This window comes from Myotis myotis, unplaced genomic scaffold, assembly GCF_014108235.1.
Source record: "Myotis myotis isolate mMyoMyo1 unplaced genomic scaffold, mMyoMyo1.p scaffold_m19_p_49, whole genome shotgun sequence".
Lineage (NCBI taxonomy): Eukaryota > Metazoa > Chordata > Mammalia > Chiroptera > Vespertilionidae > Myotis > Myotis myotis.
The window spans coordinates 151,114-172,892 of NW_023416356.1; the positions used below are offsets into that span (position 1 = coordinate 151,114).

The 21,779-nt window shown below is 64.3% G+C and overlaps 1 protein-coding gene across 2 annotated transcripts in view; it reads right to left on the reverse strand.

The window, feature by feature from the left end:
- Positions 1-2,764: 2,764 nt before the first annotated feature.
- Positions 2,765-21,779, reverse strand: part of HTRA1 (HtrA serine peptidase 1) — a 34,054-nt gene continuing 15,039 nt past the window's right edge. Inside the window, exons 4-9 of one of the 2 annotated variants that reach the window (XM_036307662.1) lie at positions 9,617-9,811; positions 7,736-7,768; positions 6,621-6,735; positions 5,930-5,987; positions 4,049-4,147; positions 2,765-3,409 (exon numbers count right to left, since the gene is read on the reverse strand). In XM_036307662.1, the coding sequence (XP_036163555.1) occupies positions 3,241-3,409; positions 4,049-4,147; positions 5,930-5,987; positions 6,621-6,735; positions 7,736-7,768; positions 9,617-9,811 (669 nt within the window). In that variant the 3' untranslated portion in view covers positions 2,765-3,240. The remainder of the gene's footprint in view (positions 3,410-4,048; positions 4,148-5,929; positions 5,988-6,620; positions 6,736-7,735; positions 7,769-9,616; positions 9,812-21,779) is intronic. The other variant, XM_036307664.1, reaches the window with a different exon arrangement.

Here is a 21,779-nt window from a genome sequence, read left to right on the forward strand (position 1 = left end):
GGAGCCTACCTGCCCAACTGCACAAGCCACCTGACGCCGCGTCTGCCTCACCTGTCACACGTCACAGGAGCCTGGAACCTGGGCCGGCCCCTTCGCCTCCCCAGCCCAGTCCCCTCGGGTCCCCCACCCCCAACCTCAGGAGGGCCCTGGCCGCAGTGGCACTTGCCCACGTGGGCCCAGCACGCCCAGGCCATCAGAGTGCCACGCCCACGGCTCAGACCTCCTGAGGGTGGCAGCCGCCCCCACGCAGGAGCCTGTGGCGGGAGCAAGATGCATGTTTCTGGCGTCGGTTACTTCACGCGTCAGAGGATAAACCTGGCACCCACCTTCGCGGATCTGAACGGAACGGCCGTCTGCACCTGGCGGCTCCCGGCAGATGCAGCCGCTGGACTGTCCTCAGAGCCCAGCACGGGGGCAGGCTCATGGCAACCTCGGCTGTTGGCCTGGTGGCCGCGCCGTCACGGCTAACCCTCCAACGCCAGGCGAGGGGACATCACTGTGATCCCCGTTCTAACAAGGGGAAGCTGAGGCTCCAGGACCTTCGTGTAACGTCGACGATGCTGGGTGTTTATTGCTCACCAGGTGCCCCGTATTGACCCCTTCAATCCCCAGCAGCCGCGGGGGGTGGGGGAGGGGCAGTGCTGTGATTATCCCGTTACAGGTGGGAAAGGCCGCACAGCCAGCAACAGGCAGGCAGCAGAGTTGGACTCAAGTCCATCCTGCTCCTAAGCCATGCTCCTAAAGGAGGAGGAGGGGGAGGAGGGGGAGGAGGGGGAGGGGAAGGGGGAGGAGGGAGGGAGGAGGAGGGAGAGGTGAAGGGGGAGGAGGGCGAGGAGGGGGAGGGGCAGGGCATATGGGGGGAGGGGGAGAAGGTACACATGTCCCGGGAGGTCCCGTGAAAGCCGCGAGGATGAGTGTGGGTGCACCATCCCCGTGCAGCCCCCACAAGGCCCAGGGCCCCGCAGGTCAGCGCAGCCACGTAACCAAACGCATCACGCGCCCACCAGGGTGCAGAGCTGCCGCGTCTGAGGCTTGGACGTCACCACACTCGCAGGCACATCTCTGGCCCAAGATCCCTGGACGCCGGATGTTGCCGAGTGTTTACAGGAACCCAGGTCAGTCGCCCGCGGGCCGACTCCTTCCAGACCAACCATCTGCAGCCTCGGGAGCCATGACAGGCCGAGGAAGACAGGCTCGGCCGGCTGGCTGCCCCCCCCCTCGTGCATCCTCCCCCCTGCCCCCCCCCGTGTAGCCTCCCCCCCATCCTCCCGGCCGGGACCACCCGGGGAGCAGCCACGGGTAAAACAGCTGTGGGTGCAGCCTGGCGCCACAGGCCCCTCTGAGTCACCCCCTTTCACGGAGGGAGGGGAGGCCAACCCCACGCCAGGAGGACTTCCGGCTCCTTCCGGCTCTCCGGTCAGCTGAGCGCAGCGCAAGGATGAGCCGCCCAGCTGCCTCGGGTCAGCACTGATGAGGCTGCTGCCTAATCGTCCTCCCTCCTTTCGGTTGGGCCTGGGCCCGAGCCTCCCGGCTCCGAGGGACCTGAGCTCTTGGCCCGAGCCCCTCTGACCCTGACTCTCCGGGAGCCGGTTCCCTCTGCTCTGGGTGGACCCGGCCCCCTGGTGTGGCTGCCACGGGGGCTCGGGCCTGGGCTCACTTCCAAGCTCAAATGTTTCCTGGTTTTGTTTTTTAATATATTTTATTGATTCCAGAGAGAAAGGGAGAGAGAAACATCAATGATGAGAGAGAATCATGGATCGGCTGCCTCCTGCACACCCCCTACTGGGGATGGAGCCCACAACCCGGGCCTGTGCCCTGACCAGGCACTGAACCCTGACCCCCTGGCTCGCAGGCCGACGCTCAGCCCCTAAGCCACGCCGGTGGGTCAAGCTCAAGCTTTGCAATAGGCTTCCTGGGCCCAGCTTCCCGAGCTCCTGCAGCCTCCCCTGGAGACAGAGGTGCCTGGAGCTGCCGAGGCTGGGCCCCCTCAAGGGCGCTTTGGGGGGAGCCCTGCTCTGCACCCCCAGGCTGATGGTCTGCTTTCTAGTCCAGAGCCCAGGACAACTAGAATCGGCGTCACCCTGTCGTCCTGGGACGTGGGCAGGGTCGTTCGGGGTCGAGTCCTGTCTCCTAAGTGTCTCCCTTTCAAAGGGGCACCTGGCCTGGCCCTGGCCGTGGGGCTCGGCAGCGGGAGCCCTGGCCTGTGCCCTCAACAGTCGCGGGTTCGGTTCTGGGTCCAGGGCACAAACCTGGGCACGTGCAGGAGGCAACCAGTGGATGTCTCTCTCACATCGATGATTCTCCCTCCCACCCTCTCCTTTCCACTGTCTGAAAAGCAATGGAAAAATATCCTCGGGTGAGGATTAACCCCCCCCAAAAAAAAGAAAGAGAGCTGGCTTCCTGACTGAGCTCGGAGCGAGGGCCGGGTGGGCCCGCGCCGCATCCGCCCGCGCTGAGCCCCGCCTGGCTCAGACCAGGCCCCGGAACCCTCCGCTGGCCGGTGGCTGGCGTGGGAGGCCGACGGGCTCTTTGTAGCTTGAAAAGCCCCGATGCGAGCGCAGCCGTCCTCACGTCCGATCCCACGGGCCAGGGCGGCCGAGGCAGAGGTTTGTGCCCAGCAAGCCCGTGGGGACTTGGACACCCCGCTACGATTCCGGGCGACCCCGTGTGCACGGTGCGGTTTCAGGAGGAGCCCCCGGCAGGACCATCACCTCCCGACACTCCGCCGGCGGCCGGGAGGGAAGGAAGAGACGCACGCCAGGGCGCAGAGCATGAAGAAGAACTTTAATAGCTGCGTCGGTCACTCGCCTGGTCCCGGGGTCCCGGGAGGCGAGTTCTCCTGAAGCCACGGCCACCCGCCCGCGGTCCCGGCCGCGCCCTCCTCCGGGTGCTGACTGGGAGGACAGCATGGAGGACAGCATGCACGTGCGGCTCCCGGGCCGCCCTCTCATCCACGCGGACCATCGACGGCCTTCCTGGCACCAGGATGCTGAGCAGGTAGAGAGGCGACCCCGTTGACACTCGAAGCAGGCACGGCCCAAGCGGCAAGAGGAAGGGCGTGGCGTGCACATGGGCGGGAGGCGGGTCCCACGCGGGCATCGGTGTGGCCTGCAAACACCCAGGAGGCGTCGGCCGCCCGCGTCCCGGCCGAGCCAGCAGCAGGGCGGCCCCGGCCCGGCCCAGGCACCGGTCGGGCGCGGAGGGTCTGTGAGGAGCACGCGCCGCTCCCGCTCCCGCTGGCTACGGGTCGATCTCCTCGGGGACCACGGTGAGCATGACGTCCTCGTTGCCCCTGCGGACGACCATGTTGAGGGTGCTCTCCTTGCGGATGACGTCGCTGACGTCGCTGGCGGAGGCCACGGGCTGCCCGTTGATGCTGATGATGACGTCCTGCTCCTTGAGGCCGCCGCTGCAACACGGGGACAGCGTGAGGGTCCCGCGCTCCCGCCGCACAGCACAGCCCCAGCTCTCTGTCCGCCCAGACGCCGCCACAGCCCCCATTCCCTCTCGTAGGCCCGGCCGCGTCCCAGCAATCCTCACGCGGACGCTGACGTTTGAATGGCACGACCTTTTCATGCATCTTTTCAGCTACTAGTCTCCTTACAAATGTTTTCCAACATTTAAAAACGCAAAACCGATTGTTAGCCTACGGGTGGCCCAGACGCAGGCGGCCCACCAGGCCCCAGGCAGTGCGCTGGCCCGTCCGCACCTCCCTCTGGGCCCCGGGCGGTGAGGTGACACCCGCCGGCTGCTGGCTGAGCGGTTTCCTCAGTGGGACCCCTGCCCGGGGCCTCGGGACCCCCCGCCCGCCCAGGAGGCTCCTAGCGAGTGGACAGCCCTCTCCACCCGACGCCGGCGTGAGGCCAGGGCTCCTGGCAGCAGGATGCCCCTTTCGCGGTGGAGTCCTGAGCTGCTCCAGGTCGGACGGCCCGACCAGCAGGACAGACCAGGGACGGCCCCCATCCTGTTGGGGACCCTCACAGTCGCCTGAGCTGACAGGGCCCCGGAACCGCAGGAAGTCAGGGAAAGGGAGAACGCTCGGACTCACGCTTCCGCTGGCGTGTCGGGAATGACTTCGATGATGTACGCCCCCGAGAGCACGTCCGGGAAGTCTCGGTGGTGGTCCCTCAGCTCCTTGGCCTTGCTGCTGGGGGGGGGGAGGGGGGGGAGAGGGATCTCATAAGCGAGCGACACCGCTCCCCTCCCCGCAGCCCCCCAAAACCTCCGCCCCAGACTCCTCCTCCGTCCCCGATTCTAACATAAAACCCCGGGAGTGCTGGCTCTGCTTCCAGCCGCCCGTCTATGAGACGCAAAGATTTACTGGGTAACAAACAGCAAGAGAGGTTTCATCAGTCCGTCAATCATATTTACTTTATTTATTTATTTTCTTTTCTTATTACTGATGTCAGAGAGGAAGGGAGAGGGAGAGAGAGAAACATCAATGATGAGGGAGACTCATGGACCGGCCGCCTCCTGCACACCCCCTTCTGGGGATCAAGCCCACCACCCGGGCCTGTGCCCCTGACCGGAATCAAACCGTGACCTCCTGGTTCCTAGGTCGACACTCAAGCACTGAGCCACCCGGCTGGGCTCCACTGATTTGAGTCATGAACTGGCAGCAGCTGCCACTGGAGGAGTCAGCATGGTAAGCGGTCGGCTGGCTGGGAGCCTCGCCCTGCCACTTGCTCACTGTGTGATCTGGGCCTCACTTTGCTCAAATGTGAAACAGGGACGATGCCTTGCCCCTCGGACACGGTGGTCGGGAGGCAGGTGGGGTCCTCTGGCTGCGGCACGAGGCCGTGCCTGGCACAGCGCGGGCAGGAGACACGCGGTGGCTGGCGTCACCGCAGCCAGATCAGTGCCGCCCACGTCCCAGCCTCGATGCCCACTGAGTCACTCGGCCCTCACCCCTCGCCCGGTGCCTGCGGCTGCCTCACGCCGACAGCAGGAAACCGAGGCCAGCTCGTCCCAAAGCCACACGCCGGCGGGAAGCAGCAGAGCCCGGCCAGAACCCCGGAGGCGGCCGGCTCACGCCTGCTCCCCGCGGGCGAGGCCCGACGGGTGCACCGTTCGTCGTGGCTGAGAAGGGACCGGCCTCGGTAACACGCATCTAACCTACAACGCGGGCGCACAACCCACGACTGTGAGCCAGTTCCAGCAGGAACATATTGGCGCTCAGAAGCGTTGACCCAGCGTCAGCCACACCCCTGGTCACGGGGACGCACACGATGACGTCAGACCTTGTCACCCCGGCAAACCCCAGCCTGTCATGGGCCTGGCGGCCACGTGCCCCGACCTCCCCCGGCTCCGGGAAAACAGGCCTCGGGCGAGGGCTGCCCGCATTCCAGAGCCACAGCCACGGGCAGCTGGCGGCAGGGCGCCGGGTGGAGGGCACCTGGGCCCTCCCAGAATGGAATGTGGGTGGCGGCCCGGCCTGTGGGAGTGACCGGCGCCCGCCATCCAGGCTGCCTGCAAAACAAGGCGGAACTTTCCAGAAGGAAGGACCCGCTCAGACACAGAAACAAACTGAAAGGTGAAAGGAGGGGTCACCCGGCCGCCCTGGCTCGGTGGCTGAGCGTCGACCTAGGAACCAGGAGGTCGGGGTGCGATTCCCGGTCGGGGCACAGGCCCGGGTTGCGGGCTCCATCCCCCGTGGGGGGCGTGCAGGAGGCAGCCGATCCGTGATTCTCTCTCATCACTGATGTCTCTCTCTCCCTCTCCCTTCCTCTCTGACATCAATAAAAACATTTTTAAAAAATAAAAATAAAACGAGGGGCCCAGGAGAACGGCCCCTCCTCTCTCCTCAGGCGACACAGGTCCCACCAGAGGCGGGGTCTCCTCGGCAGCGTGAGCCCCTCCTGCGGGGGCGCCGGCGAGCACGTCTGAGGCTCCGTCCTTACAAGCAAGACACACACCTCCCGGGACCCACCTGGACGTGAGCGAGAGCATCCGGATGCCGATGTACTTCTTCTTGGTGACGGCTTTGCCTGGGGACAGCGGGGGGCAGCGCGTCAGCCCAGGTGACGGCTCGATCAGCCCTCCCCCCCCCCCCCCCCCCCCGTCTGCCGGACTCGCTTAGGGGACGTTTCGGCCTCGTGGCCTCCCCGCTGCCCCTCCCCTCACCCCCTGGCCGGCTCCTGCCTCATTTTCCGGGAAGCCCTGTTGCCATAGGAATCACATGGTTGGTTTGTTTTCTGTCCGCCTCCCCGGCCAGGTGGAAGGTGAACATCACACCTTCAGGAACCCCCTGCTGGGCCCGAGCCGTTGGGCCCCCTGACATTTGTGGATGAATGACACCCCTAATCTCGGCAGAAATGGGACTAAATCCCACCGGCAGGGCCAAGGCCTCACAGGACACAGGTGAGTGAGGAGCTGCATGGGGTGGGGGGTCCCCTGGGATCCGGCCGGCACCTGTCACCCTCACGGACGCTCATGGGCCTTGGGCCGCGACCACAAATCTCTGCGATCGAATCCCGGGGCTCAGGACACGCGCCCCGTCCCGTCCTGAGTAACAGGGCTGGGGTCCTTGGGGTCCTCAGGGTCCCATCCCTGCTGGGTCCCGGGGAGCAGCGCCTCAGGCCTGCACCTTGCCCCCCACCCCGGCCGTCTGCTCGCGTCACCTTTGGCCTGTCGGTCGTGGGACTCCGTGAGGAACTTTTTAATCTTGTCCGATGGGATCGCAAAGGCGATGCCGGCCGTCACCTTCAGGGTGTTGATGCCAATCACTTCACCATCCTGAAAGGCAAGACAGACATGGCCCCCTGCCCCCAGGTTCCCCTGAAGACGCTCCCGGGGGGGCTGGCAGGAGGGGCTCCGGGCCCTAGGGGTGGGGGCAGGCGTCATCGGGCAGCAGAGTCTCGCTCAGCAAGGGGACCTGCACCCTCGGCCCCCCTCGGGGACCACCGGCGTGAAAACCGCCCCCGGTGCAGTTTCAGGACACATAACCCTCGGAGCGCCAAGTGCATCCACACCCCTCTTCTCCGTGGCCAGTCCCCTCAGGTGCCCGCTGGCGGGAGGGTGGGCTGGCCCCCCATTTCCAGAAAATGCAGCTCAGGCAGCAGCCTTGGGGCTGACGGGGGCGGGGGGTGAGGGGCACCATGGCCTCACTTCCGGTCATGGGAGAGGCCGTCACAGGGCGCTCTGATGCCAGGTGAGCGGCCGTGGAGCCAACGCCGCTTGTGGGGAGTGGGCTGGGTCCTGGGGTAACGGGACCCCTCAGGCCGGACGACCACTGTTCCCGCACCATCCTTAGGGGCTGTTCACCTCGGGCTGGAATGGGGAGCCGGCCCAGAGCACACACACACCCCTCCTTGCCTCTTCCCGCAGTCGGAGAGGTCAGCCCCCAGCCCCGGGCCTCGCCTGTGAGTGAGGGATGAGGGGTGACCCCTGGAGTGAGGAGTGAGCAGTGACCCCTGGAGTGAGGGGTGACCCCTGGAGTGAGGGGTGAGCGGTGACCCCTGGAGTGAGGGGTGACCCCTGGAGGGGTGAGCGGTGAATGAGGGGTGAGCGGTGAATGTGGGGTGAGGGGTGACCCCTGGAGTGAGGGGTGAGCAGTGACTCCTGTGAGTGAGGGGTGAGGGGTGACCCCTTGAGGGGGAAGTGAGCGGTGAATGAGGGGTGAGTGGTGACCCCTGGAGGGGGAAGTGAGCGGTGAATGAGGGGTGAGCAGTGAACGGGGCAGGATCGTGTTGGGAAAGAAAGCGCAAACCACAACGCTGGAAACCGAAGGCCTTACCAGGTTCACCAGGGGGCCGCCCGAGTTCCCGTACTGCAAGCAAACACAGGAGGGTCAGAGCGTCCCCGAGGCCCCCCTCCCTCCCTGCCCGCAGGCGCCTGAGTGCGGCTGCTGTCGCCTGTGCCTGTCGCCCTGGTGTTCTGCTGGGAAAGAGGGGCCTGAACCATATCCGGGGAGTTTTAGATTCGCCATAATCGGGATTGTTTCCCTCGAAGCTCAGAGGCTGACTCTGAACTCCCTACAACACCCACACAACCTTCCCTCCAGGGTCTCAGCCTGCACAGCCCCGGCTGTGGGACCCCTGAACCCCGCCCGGCGAGTCTATTCCCACTGCTCCGTGCAGAGCGGGAGGGAGCTTGGGAATGAGCCCGAGAGGCCGCCAGGCCGGAAAGGCTGCGTTCCTTATTCACACACAGATGTGGGGGTTCCCTATTCACACACAGATGTGGGGGCTCCTTATTCACACACAGATGTGGGGGTTCCCTATTCACACACAGATGTGGGGGCTCCTTATTCACACACAGATGTGGGGGCTCCCTATTCACACACAGATGTGGGGGCTCCCTATTCACACACAGATGTGGGGGCTCCCTATTCACACACAGGTGTGGGGGTTCCCTATTCACACACAGATGTGGGGGCTCCCTATTCACACACAGATGTGGGGGTTCCCTATTCACACACAGATGTGGGGGCTCCTTATTCACACACAGATGTGGGGGCTCCCTATTCACACACAGATGTGGGGGTTCCCTATTCACACACAGATGTGGGGGCTCCTTATTCACACACAGATGTGGGGGTTCCCTATTCACACACAGATGTGGGGGCTCCTTATTCACACACAGATGTGGGGGCTCCCTATTCACACACAGATGTGGGGGCTCCCTATTCACACACAGATGTGGGGGTTCCCTATTCACACACAGATGTGGGGGCTCCCTATTCACACACAGATGTGGGGGTTCCCTATTCACACACAGATGTGGGGGCTCCTTATTCACACACAGATGTGTGGGCTCCTTATTCACACACAGATGTGGGGGTTCCCTATTCACACACAGGTGTGGGGGTTCCCTATTCACACACAGATGTGGGGGCTCCTTATTCACACGCAGATGTGGGGGCTCCCTATTCACACACAGATGTGGGGGCTCCTTATTCACACACAGATGTGGGGGCTCCCTATTCACACACAGATGTGGGGGTTCCCTATTCACACACAGATGTGGGGGCTCCCTATTCACACACAGGTGTGGGGGGACGTGGCTTCTACAAGCGTCAGCCCTTCGGGGAGACACAGGAGGTGGGAATGTGATTTAGAAAAGATTCCACAGGTGAGAGTGAGGAGCAGCCCCGGCCGCATCAGACGCCGACTAGGGCAGGGGTACCGCTCAGGTGCGCCCTGCGGCACAGCGAGCCCCCCCACCCGGGCACTGCAGGGTCTATGCCAGGGGGGGGAGGGGGACCTCTGGCTACAGAGCTTGGCCGATCTAAAGTCCCCTCCCTGCAGCCCGGCCGGCGTGGCTCAGGGGTTGAGCGTCAACCTATGAGCCAGGAGATCGGGGTTCGATTCCCGGTCAGGGCACAGGCTGGGGTTGTGGACTCGGTACCCAGTGGGGGGCGTGCAGGAGGCAGCCGATCTGTGATTCTCTCATCAGTGATGCTTCTCTCTCTCCCTCTCCCTTCCGCTCTGACATCAATAAAAATATATTTTAAAAAATAAAAATAAATGAAGTCTCCTTCCCAGCAGTCCCTGCGGGTGGCTAAGGGCCGAGCCTCCCGCTCCCGGAAAACCCTCGCAGGGCACCTTGGGGCTCAGAGCGCACCCTGGTTCCCAAGCCTGACCCCCGAGCCCCGCAGGGCCCGCCGCCGGCTCACGTTGATGATGGCGTCCGTCTGGATGTAGTCCATGTCCGAGTTGCGCAGCCCCAGCTCCTTGCCGCCGCGCTGCGTGGTGCTGACGATGCCGGTGGTGACCGTGTTCTGCAGGGAGAACGGGCTCCCGATGGCGACCACGAACTCGCCCGGCCGCAGCTCCGAGGAGCGGCCCAGCAGCAGCACCGGCAGCTTCCCCTGGAACACACGGCGGCGGGCGTGGTGCTGCGTGCGGTCGCGGGGGCCTCCCACCTCCGGCCTGCACACCGGCTCAGCCCGTCCCCCCGGCCCGGCCTTCCCTCCCCCCGCCCGCCCCCCTCACGGTACCCCCCCCCGTCCCCCCCCCCGTCCCCCCCCAACACGGCCCTCCGATCCTCCCCGTGCTGCCGCTGTGGGGAGCGCCGAGGCGCCGAGGCCAGGGAGCACCTGGCAGGGTCGCTGGCGGCACCTGGGGTCTCGGCCCATCTCGGAGCGCTCAGCGCGGACCCGCTCGGAAACCCTGGGACCAGGGGACGGAGGGAGACGCGCTCCAGATGAGGGGCCACACTGCCTGGGGTCCCCCGAGAGCACACCCCGGGGAGGGCCAGGCTGGAGCTGCCCACAGGCACACCCTCCGGCCGGCAGGCGAGCAGCGAGGGCCGGGTGCACTGACCCGGTTTGGCGCCTCCTGTGCGAAGCGCCTGCCTCCTGGTGAGGGGCGGGGGCGGGCGGGGCGGCCAGGACCCCCGGATGCCAAGACAAGGGGGGGCTCTCTCCTGGTCGGGAAAGGCCCCTGACCAGCTCTGCTCCTGGCCGGGCAGGCTGAGCACAGCCGATCCGGATGCCCGTGAAAGCGGCACAGCCGGAGCCCCAACAGCTCCACACGGACAGAGTGAAGGCAGCTCAGGGCATCGGCTAAAGAGAGCCCGACTCCCATGAGGGGGCCCTGGGCCCCCACCTCCCAGCCCCCCACCCCCAGGGCCTCTGTCCTCTGAGTGCAAGCGAGCAGCGGCCCCAAACCACATGGGCCCAGGAAGCCACGCCCAGCCCGGCTGCATGCGTGCGAGTCACCATCCGGGTCCTCACATCTGTCCACCCCAGAAAGGAAGAAGCGAGGGGGTCCAGAGGGTGGGCTGGGGCAACCAGCTCTGATTCAGCATGTCCTCCGCCGGGACGGAGCAGACACCGGCTGATGGGCCCATTGAACAGACGGAGAAAGTGAGGCTCTGGACACTGGATGGCGTGAGACAGAGGAGGATGGACCCCTGGGCTGTGGCCTGGCCCCAGACCCTCTCCCTCCACACACAGCACCTCACCAAGACCTCCCACCTCAGCAAGGAGGGCGATGCCCGGGGAGGCGCTGGGCCAGCAGGTCAGAGAGGAGAGGAATGGGGGAGGGAGGACCGAAGACCTAATACTGAGCCCTGGCCGGTGTTGTTCAGTGGATAGAGCGTCCACCTGGGGACTGAAGGGCCTGGTTTTGATTCTGGTCAAGGGCATGTACCTCGATGGCAGCTCGATCCCCAGCCCTGTGAGATCCTGGCCTGAGCTCACAACCACCGTGGACTCAGTGTTCTCATCTGGCCAATGGGCCCGTGCCGCACGCCCACCTCCCCGGTCCGTCTGAAGCTCCTGTGGCCTCAGGCTGAGCAGCTCTTTGGAGAGGGCCTGGCTCGTTTTGAGCATCGCGCTGGGCCAGGGAAGCCTCACGCGGGTATTGTTGTGAGTCCTGGGTCTGGCAGACCGAGCAGGGGAACCTCACCAGCTGAACTCCGGGCCAGCGCGGGCCACCGTACCGTGCACGGGAGAAGCCGGGCGGGGTCGCCTGAGGCCAGAGTGCACGGCGCTGCCGGGAGGGGCAGGCTGCAGCCGCGCTCCCCAGCTCAGCTCCTCCGCGCCAGGCACAGCCGCCAGCTCAGCCCGCCTGTTTGCCCTGGGCCCTCGCCAGCCAGCCCTGCCAGGAGTGACCTCATCCGCCGTCGCAGTGCGGCGGGCGGGAGCCGGTCGGTGATGGGAGGCCCACGGGGACACTCCTGCCCCCTCGGGGCCTGGGACAGCCTCAGGGCTGGGCCTGAGGGGTGAGCAGGGGGGAGGCTGGGCCTGAGGGGTGAGCAGGGGGGAGGCTGGGCCCGCCCGGCCGCCCACGATAACAGTTGCTTCTCACCAACTCAGTGCACGCGATCAGTGCACGCCATCAGGCTGAGCTACAGAAAGGTGGGCTGGGCCACTCCGCTCAGCCACAGGCTGGGGTCCCATCGGAAGGTGACGTGCCACCCCCTCCCAAACCCCCTCCCGGGCTCCCGGGTCTCGGGGTGTGTAGGAGGCAGAGGGGCCTGCAGACAGCTCTGCTCAGTCTGAGCTCAGGCCCAGAGACGGGGAAGGAGGCAGACACGGAGGGAGGGGGGTGCAGACGCAGTGAGGGCACAGAGGGGGGCCCAGGGGCCTGCGTGCTGCTCAGGGGACTCGCCGAGGACAAGCGTGTGCCGTGCAGTGAGGTCATCCACATGCGGGCGGCCACGCGGCTTGGACAGGGAACATCGGCCATCCAGCCCACAGACCCCCAAGACCCGTCCTCCCTGAACAGAGGGGGACACACAGGGCACAGGGCACAGCCAGGCCTGTGGGCAGCGCTGAGGGCAGCACTGAGGGCACAGGGCACAGCCGGGCCTGTGGGCAGCGCTGAGGGCACAGGGCACAGCCGGGCCCATGAGCAGGGCTGAGGGCAGCACTGAGGGCACAGGGCACAGCCAGGCCCATGAGCAGGACTGAGGGCAGCACTGAGGGCACAGGGCACAGCCGGGCCTGTGGGCAGCACTGAGGGCACAGGGCACAGCCAGGCCCGTGGGCAGCGCTGATTCCCACCTGTGCAAGCTTTGCTCACACACATTTCACAGACTATGAAGGACCAACATCAGAAAAAGCAAATAGATACACAACAGGGGGCGGGTCTGACATGAAGCCTGAACTCAGATGACAAAGCACTTCCATGACCACCTGGGGCCTGAGAGCCTGTTTCCCCCCATTTTACAGACGTGAACACTGAGGCTCGCAGGAGGGGCTTCCCAGCTGAGACCTGCTCTCCTGCTCTCACCGCAGGCGGGAAGCTCTGCACGGAGTGACTGGGCCGAGAGGTGGCGGGTGCACGGCTCTCCAGGACCTCAAGGCGCCTGAGGCCAGTTTTGGGGACCGGCTGGCCCCACGGCATCAGGCTCCCGTCTGCTCCAGACCCGAGTGCAGCCCATTCTGCACCTCCCCTCCCCTCCGGCCTGTCTGCTCGGCGGCCATACATTTGCTGGCCAAATGCCCGCACAGTCAGTGAGCATCTGATTCCACAGCCGTCTAGACAGACGCTCCACGGGGGACTCGGGGAGATGAAACGCAGATACGGCGGGAAGCGCAAAGCCACGCCCGCCTTGACCTGCAGGCAGGAAACACCCCCTGCTCATACCAGTCAAACCCTGCGCTGTGTCCCCGGGCTGATTCCCGCGCCCCCACATCAAAGCACCCCAAGGCTCCCAGCTACAGACGCGATCTGATCTCCTGAGACGGCCCAGCCACAGGCCAGCCCTTCCCACATCTCGCCATCTCGCCATCTCCCCATCTCCCCATCTTGCCAGAGCCTCTCCAAGGCAGACAGCCTACCCTACCCCTTCCCCCGCACCCCCCCTCCCCGAGCTTGGCAGAAGGAGAGCAGGGGGAGGGGGAGAATGAGGCCCGTGGCCTGTGCCTCACTCAGCTGCCCCAGCCACTACGGGGATGAAGACGCGATCCCTGCACAAGGCAGGGAGGCGGGTGAGCTCCGAGGCTCAGGGTCAGAGATGGAGCCCTCGGCCGCACCCAGAGAGCCGGCCGCTCAAGCTCAGCCCAAGTCCTTCTCGGACCCGGGACATCCCCATCCCCAAAGTCACGCCCAGCTCGTGAGGGGGAAGCCAGGAGGCCGGACGCTGACGTGCCTGCCGCCCGCAGTCCGCACGCTCACGAATGCTCAACGGCATCCCCACAACCCAACCAACGAGAGTGAGTGAAAAACACGACCCGCCCAGCCGGCGTGGACAGGGGCTGAGCGTCGACCTAGGAACCAGGAGGTCAGGGTGCGATTCCCGGTCGGGCACAGGCCTGGGTTGCAGGCTCCAACCCCAGTGTGGGGCGTGCAGGAGGCAGCCAGTTCATGATTCTCTCCCATCATGGATGTTTCTCTCTCTCCCTCTCCCTTCCTCCCTGAAGTCAATAAAAATATATTCAAAAAAAGAAAGCACTAATCCCTAGACCTGAGGGCCAGCCCACTGCCAGTGGGTTGATGGCGAAGGAGCCGGGAGGGTGCTGGGCCCTGGGTGTGGGCTCCGGACTCCCCATGCAGGCGTTAACCTACCTGCAGGCTGGGTGCTATGTGTGGCCGGGGAAGAGGCTGGTGCCTGCTGTATTAGGGCTCTGATGGCAGCCGGCCGGCCGGCGGCCCAGTTCCCAGGGACACTGCCAACAAGAGAGAACTTTCTCCACCCCCTTCACGGGGCATCTCCAAAGGGCCCGGCACAGTGAGCAGGAGATGGACGAAGGCCACCCGTGCCCTCCAAGCTTCCTGTCCGATGAGTGGAGAGCCACACAGCCTCCGGCCCCGCAGTGAAGAGACAAAGTCCCAGCCCGGCCGGCGGGGCTCAGGGGCTGAGCATCGACCTGGGAACCAGGAGGTCACAGTTTGATTCCCGGTCGGGCGCAGGCCCGGGCTGCAGGCTCCATCCCCAGGGGGGGCGTGAGGAGGCAGCCGATTAACGGTCCTCTCTAACATCAATCTCTCATCGTGGATGTTTCTGACTCTCTCCCTCTCCCTTCCTCTCTGAAACCAATAAAGATATATTTAAAAAAAAAAGAGAGAGAGAGAGAGAGAGAGAGAGCAGAGGCCCCGAGGGCCCAGCACTTGCCTCCTGTGGCCACTGGCAGCCCGGGCGTACGGCTGCCCTCGGCCCCCATTGGTGAGGGGAGTGTGGCCCCGTGACGCCTTCGCCGGCTTGGGAGCAGCCTCCCTAGGAATGGGGTTCACGGGAGGGAACCTAGAACCAGCTCAGGGCTCTGCCCGCTGGGGTACCCAACTGTTCAGAAAGGGCTCCGGTGAGTCTGCTCGCTCACGCAGGTTTTGGGGGGCGGGGGGTGGGGAGCAGGGGCAAGAGGGGAAGTCTGCGTCAGAGGAAAGCCGCGGCCTCCACACCTCCGCCAGCTCAGCAAGACGCCAGGGGCCCGTCCGTGCAGAGCCACAGGGAACCCGGCCCTGCGTGACCCCTGCCTGGGGCTCTGACATTCCCTCGGCCCTTACAGCCAGCCCCTCGGGGACAGAGGGCTGAGCATCGTGCCTGGGCCCCTCACCGGGGACTGGGGGTCCCCCAGCTCGGCGGTGGCGTCCCCGGGACCAGAATGCTCTGCACCTACGAGGTGTCAGGTGTTCCGTCCCAGCCCATGCTGCCCACGGCCCAGTGCTCACACAGCTGGCCAGCGAGACAGCCACTCGGTGCCCGACCGTCCACAGGGACAGGTGACGGGGCAGAGGTGCCGCCACCAGGGCAATGGGGACGCGAGGAAAACTCAGACGAGAGGCCAGGCAGAGGGAGCCAGTTCGGCTCCTCCAGGGCCAGGCGGCTCCTGCAGGGGTGGGACAAGCCCGGGCAGGGGAGTGTGGGGCAGGCCTGGGCGCACCACCTGCTGCGGGCTCTGCGGGTGGGGGTGCCGCTGGGTGAATCACAGCTGCGGAATCTCCCGGGGAAGAGGCTGAGCTGAGCAATGGCCCGGCTGAGGCTGCTTCCGGCTGCTCCCCAAAACAGGCAAGGGGGGTGCAGATGAAAACAGACAAAGTAGGCACACACAGGCACGCACGCACACAGAAGCATGCCCACGCAGAGGCACGCACGCGCACACAGAGGCATGCACGCGCACACAGAGGCACGCATGCACACACGCACATGCACACAGAGGCACATATGCGCACATATATGTGTGCACACTCACACATGAACACAGGCGTGCACACACATGCAGAGGCACACACATGCACACAAAAGGCACATGCACACAAGCATACAGAGGCGTGCAAACATACACACAGAGGAATATGCACACACACAGATGTGTGCACGCTCTCACAGAGGCACACAGGCACACACGCACACACAGAGGCATGCACTCACACACACACTGACACCCCAGCCTCTTCACATCGGGGAGCACACTGCCCGGGATAGCAGCACATCTGGACTTGACCCTGGTCCTGTATTAGCTCGCCCCGTGACCTTGGGCACTCGGACTGCGCTGGGTCCCGGGCCCAGCACTTCCAACAGAAGGGAGCGAGCTGGTGCCATCCACGGGCACCTGGCCTGACAATTAGGGTTCCTTCCAGGAGACCTGGTTCATTTCCAAACAGCCCTCTTAGCAGACAGCCGTGGGGCTGTCGGATCAAACCCGGCGCCAGCATCCATGTCAATCCTTCCTACGACTCGCAGCGGGGCCGCCGCTCCCAGTGCCAGCTCAGCTGGACGCGGCCCAGGGGCCTGAGGGCAGCGCCTCCCGCCTAACAGCCCAGCGCTCCTCTCGCCGCGACCCCTTCCCTGACGCGGGGAGACAAGAGCCAGTGAAACTGGAGAAACACCGGCACCTTTTTTGTAACCGAATGAGGCAGCCCCCTGCTTCCTCCCCGTCGTTGAAAAGGAGAAGGCGCTGCCGACAGCCATGTCGTGCTGCTGAGTCTGCAGGAGCCGCACCGCAGCGGCCGCACCGTCCAGGGCCGCTTCCGGGCAGCCGGGTGCCAGGCGGCTTCAAAGGCGGAGGCGGCGGTGCCCCCCCACCCCAGTGAGTCAGCGCCTTCTGGGAACACTTAGGCGAACCTTTCATTTTCTAGAAAAAATACGCAGTGGGGACAACAGCCCTCGCCCACACCCAGCAGGAAGCAGTGCCCCGAAGAGCGGACAGGCGCACCTGAGACGCGTGGGGGAGCGGGCGGTCCAGCCGGGAGGGGAGTGAGCCCCCGAGGCGGGGAAGCCAAGCACGTGGGGGGGCGGGGCGGGTGAAGCGAGATCACCTGGAGCTGAGCCACTGGGGCGGGACCAGCCACATGACTGACGGGGCTCAGGGCCCAATGAAAACATGGATGCCTGGTTCCTAAAGCACACACCAGGTGCCAATACAGGGACTACCATACAAGCTTTTGCCCGGCCGGTGTGGCTCAGTGGTTGAACCAGGAGGTCACGGTTCCATTCCGGGTCAGGGCACAGGCCCGGGTTGCAGGCTCCATCCCCAGTGTGGGGCGTGCGGGAGGCAGCTGGTCAATGGTTCTCCCTCATCACTGATGTTTTATGTCTCTCTCTCCCTCTCCCTCCTCTCTGAAGTCAATAAAAAGGTCTATTTTTTTAAAAAAGAAAGAACAGAGGCGGTTACCCAAACACAAAAGAGAGAAAGAGCAAATGAAAAAGGGAAGAACCGCCTGGCCGTGGGCAGCACCTGCTCAGCCTCCTGGGAGCCACGCAGGACACGTCAGCGTTTCTAATGTTGCTCCGACCACAAAATGTCAACCACTGGACGCCGGAGCCGGTGGCCAGGGAGTGTTTACACCGGCGGCCCAAGGAGGCCACCGCTGTCGGCAGCGCGTGCGGCTGTCTCCCCCGCGTCAGCCCCCGCGACCCCCACTGGACCTGCTGACTTCATCTTGGCTGTCACTGCCACAACAGCGCTTGGCCAGTAAATATTTATTTTTTTAAAAAAATCAGCCCGGCCGGCGAGGCTCAGCGGCTGAGCGTCGACCTAGGAACCAGGAGGTCAGGGTTCGATCCCAGTCAGGGCACAGGCCCGGGTTGCGGGCTCCATCCCCAGTGGGGGGCTTGCAGGAGGCAGCCCTTCAATGATTCTCTCTCATCATGGATGTTTCTATCTCTCTCTTCCTCTCCCTTTGTCTCTGAAATCAATAAAAATATTAAATAATAATTTAAAAATCAATGAATGGGAAAGTGACGAAATAGAAGAATGAACAAACCAGGTCTCAGAAGATCCATCCGGATCTTAAGAGTGGGGTTTGCCCAAAGGTCGGGGTCGGCCGAGCCAGGTGCTTGGGTCAGCGCCACTGACTCTGGGTGCAGCCTGGTTCCCTGACGTCGGGAAGGTGGGGTTCAGGGCTCAGGGAGCACGGGGAACAGGGGACAGGGGACAGTGCCCAGGCCCCCGGGGAGGGCTGTGGTCTTACTCGGCTCAGCGCTCAACACGCAGCCGCCGCTGGGCGTCCACTGTGGCCACACAGAGCTCGCGCCACAGGCAAAGGAGCTGCCAGGCTCCATCATTCCTTTCACGTTTATGTTTTTAATCGTGAATATATGTAACCTCGGCCAGATAAGAAGTCCAGGTGGTCAATGACGGGGCATAGTAAAGAAGTGAATGACTATTTATTCGTGACAAAGCGGGGACACAGAGCCCTGGCCAGTGTGGCTCAGTTATCTGGGCACCAAAAGGCTGCCGGCTCCGTCCGGCTCCGTCCGGCTCCGTCCGGCTCCATCCCCAGGTTGCGGGCTGGATCCCGGCAGGGGGCGTGCAGGAGGCACTCAATGTTCTACTCTCCCATCAATGTTTCTTTCTCTCTCTCCCTCTCTCTCTAAAAATCAATTAAAAAATAAAAAACATATTTTTAAAAAGTGGGGACACAGAGGACATTACCCAGCGCCAATGGCTTCTCCGAGCCGCCTGGTAGCCGAGGCAAAGAGGAAAACACTGTGAGTCACGTGTTCTCGTTCTCAGGTCCTGGCGCCTTAATTAACAAAGGTCACTGGGTAACTAGCACTTTTCTTGGAATAATCAGCCCTCAGTTCACCAGAAGCCTGTTCTCCGTGGCCACAGCTTTGGGGGCCTGACTCTCCCTGCGGAGAACGAGGCAAGTGGCCCCTCGCAAGCACTTTGCACTTCCAGACCCAGGAGGCCGGAGCCCAGGAGGCCGGAGCCCAGGAGAGCGGAGCCCAGGAGGCTGGTGCCCAGGAGACCAGAGCTTTGCCGAGCATGAGCAGGAACCCCAAAGGCCCAAAGCCGACGGGGTGCGGACAGTGCCCAGGAGCCAGCGAGGCGGGACCCTGGCCTGTGTCCAGGGCTCTCAGACTCCCGTGTGCACCTGGCCCACGGCCCAGGCCTCCGGGCTGCACGGAACAGGCCAGCCCAGCCGCCCGCGTGCCCTCTGCCCCTTGCCGCCTCCATCTGTTCTCTCTGCCTCCGCCCGCGCCGCCCCCTCAGCCCCGCGCGGCCCTCCTGCCCCGGCCTCGGCCTCCCCTCCGTTCGTTCCTCCTTCGCACCCGTCACCGCGTTTGTGCCGATGCGCCCGTTTCCCACAGGCCGCCAGCTCACGGCTTGGCCCCAGCACGTCACCCAGCGTTTGGCCGAAACAGACGCTCAATCCACCCTGAGAGAATCCGTGAGTGAAAGAACCAAAGGCCAACCTCAGAGGAGCATCAGGGTGGTTTTTTTGGGGGGGCGGGGGTAATCCTCACTTGAGAGAGGGTGGAAGGGAGTGGGAGAGACAGAGAGAGAGAAACATCGAAGGGAGAGAGACACAACTGGTTGCCTCCCGCACGTGCCCCGACTGAGGTATGTGCCCTTGACCTTAATCAAACCCAGGACCCTTCAGTCCACGGGCTGAGCCAAACCGGGCAGGGCTAGGATTTAAAATTGGATAATAATTTGCAAAACATCTTTGAATTCACGTTTTGACAGAAATGGGTAGATTCAGGCCTCGCTCCCTGCTTCACCAACAAAACAAAAGCAGCGGCTGCAGCAAAGTAGCACAGTCCCCCGGGAGTCACCGGCCACGGGTCTCCACCCTTGCAACTCAACTCTGCTGTACGCCTGTGTTTCAATAAAACTTTATTTACAAAAACAGACAGAGGGCCGGGTAAGGGCTGCAAATGCTCACGGGGCTCTGACACTCTGTTGCTCACTCACCAGGCTGTCACGTGGCACCAACGCCCGCCCCTCCGTGAGGCCGGGAGACACGCCCCAGGGCCACCTACCAACTCGGACCCGGACCCGAGACCTGGCCACCACTTCGCCAGAACCTTTAATAACAGCGTTAGTCCAGGGCCCTGGGGAGCGCGTGCCATGGGGAAGAGGCAAGACCATATTAAGAGAAAAGCGCAGCCAAAGAATTTCCTTCAATCAACTAAGTTCTTGACCAGGAGCCAGAGCACACACAAGGGAGGGCCCGGTCCGGTGGCTGGGAGCGGAGACGGCGCACATTCCAAAGGCCTGGCACCGGGAGGGGCCGTCCTCCCTGGACAGAGGTCCCCTCCCCGCCATCGCGCTGGCCTTGCCTGAGGAAAGGTGGTCCCAGCCCTGAGGACATGGAGATCAATGCGGAGATGGAACAGCGTGGGGCGTGGGGCATCTTTAGCCAACCCACCCGCAGGGCAGCCCCGGGCGGTCAGGGAGAGCGAGAGGGAGGCCGTGTGAGCCAGCACCCAGGGAGGGGACGCCCCGCAGGCCGCAGGCCGGGAGAACCACAGGGAGGGGGGCTGTGCCCAGGCCCCGCAGGCCACGCCCAGGCCCGGGGCTGCAGGAGGGTGGGAGGCAGACCCCTCCCCCAGTTGTTATCTGAGTCCCTGAGGCCCAGCTGCGGCTTAGTCAGCGCCTTCTGACGCGCAGGCTGCCCGGGCGCTGGCGGGAGGCCCTGTGAGTCATGCCACTCCCTGCTCCGACGTCGGGGGGCCTCCCCCCCACACCCCCCCCGGAGAACTCAGGGCAGATTCCCACACACAGGAGCGGAGCCCCTGTGCCCAGGCCTGCACCTGCAGGTGAAGGGCCCGCCCCCGCCCCCCCACAGTGAACACAGCCTGGCCCCCAGCTCCCCCTCCTCTGCCACTTCAAGCAGGTCTGGAGGTGGCATCTGGCCCAAAAGGTGACCAAGGACTGACTGGGGCCTGGGGTGAGGGGAGAAACCCCCACAGCCTCCACAGGCTGCTGGTGGCAGGGATGGGCGCCCAGGGAACCGCCCCCCCCCCCCCAGGGCCTCACTACCCACGGCACAGCCAGGTGCTATCCACACCCAGGCAGCCCCGAGCAGAGAGCCGGCTGGGACACCTTCACCCCATCTGAGAATCCACAGGAGCCCGGTGCCCCCGCCTGCACCCGCTCCCTCCCGAGCGGCCGGCTCTCCCCTGGGCGCCCAGGCGCTGCACACTCAGCCGCCTACCCCCCCGACAGGTGTGTCCCTGGCTTGAGCGGGAGATGAGCTTGAGGCAGCAAATAGCTAAGTCAGCACCAACAGGGTGAGAGGAGGCGGGATAACAGACAGTGAGGGGTGCCTGTCCCCAGAGGGGCCTGGGGGTGGGAGGCGGGGGAGGGGTGGCTAAGCAGAGGGGGAGGGGCAGAGGAGGGCACCTCCAGCCAGACCGCAGGGCCCTGCAGGAGCTAAGCTCTCTGGGTGAGAACGGGATGTGTGTGGCAGACACACCCTCTGACCCTGCCGTCATCCGGGTGGGGGTGCGGGGGGGGCCTTCTCCTGTGTGTCTGCTCATCAGCACGCTGTCACACTTTCCCCTCTTCTCTTTTTAAAATAATGTATTTTTATTGATTTCAGAGAGGAAGGGAGAGGGAGAGACAAGAGCATCCATGATGAGAGAGTCATTGATGGGCTGCCTCCTGCACGCCCCACCGGGGAGGGAGCCCGCAGCCCGGGCCTGTGCTCTGACCGGAATCGCACGGTGACCTGGTTCAGAGGTCGAGGCTCAGCCACTGTGGCTCCTCCTCATCCTCTTAGTACATCCCCCGACTTCCTGCCCGGCCTCCGGCCTAAAGCAAATGCCTCTCTTTAATCTCCCCCCCTTCTCTCTCTCTCTCTCTCTCCTGCCCTTGGACGCGAATGTAAACTCCGCACACACGTGGGGCGCTGAGCACATGTGGAAACACTTTGCTCTGAGCTGAACTGGTTTGCCCTCCAGCTGCTTCCTATTAAAGTGCTTGCATCCCCGTCCTTCCCTCCCCGGCCGCATCCCCACTCGGGAGCTGGCGCGGCCCCTCCCAGGAAAGGGGCTCAGAGACCCCAGGACAGAGGGGAGCCTGCGGGGGACCCTCCTCCTCTGACTCTGGGGCCCGGGAGCCTCTCCCAGCGGTTAGTTCTCAGGGCTCGGCACTCAGCAGGGAGAAGCCGGAGAGGAGTTATTTGGTCGCAAGCCCAGAATGCCTCTGG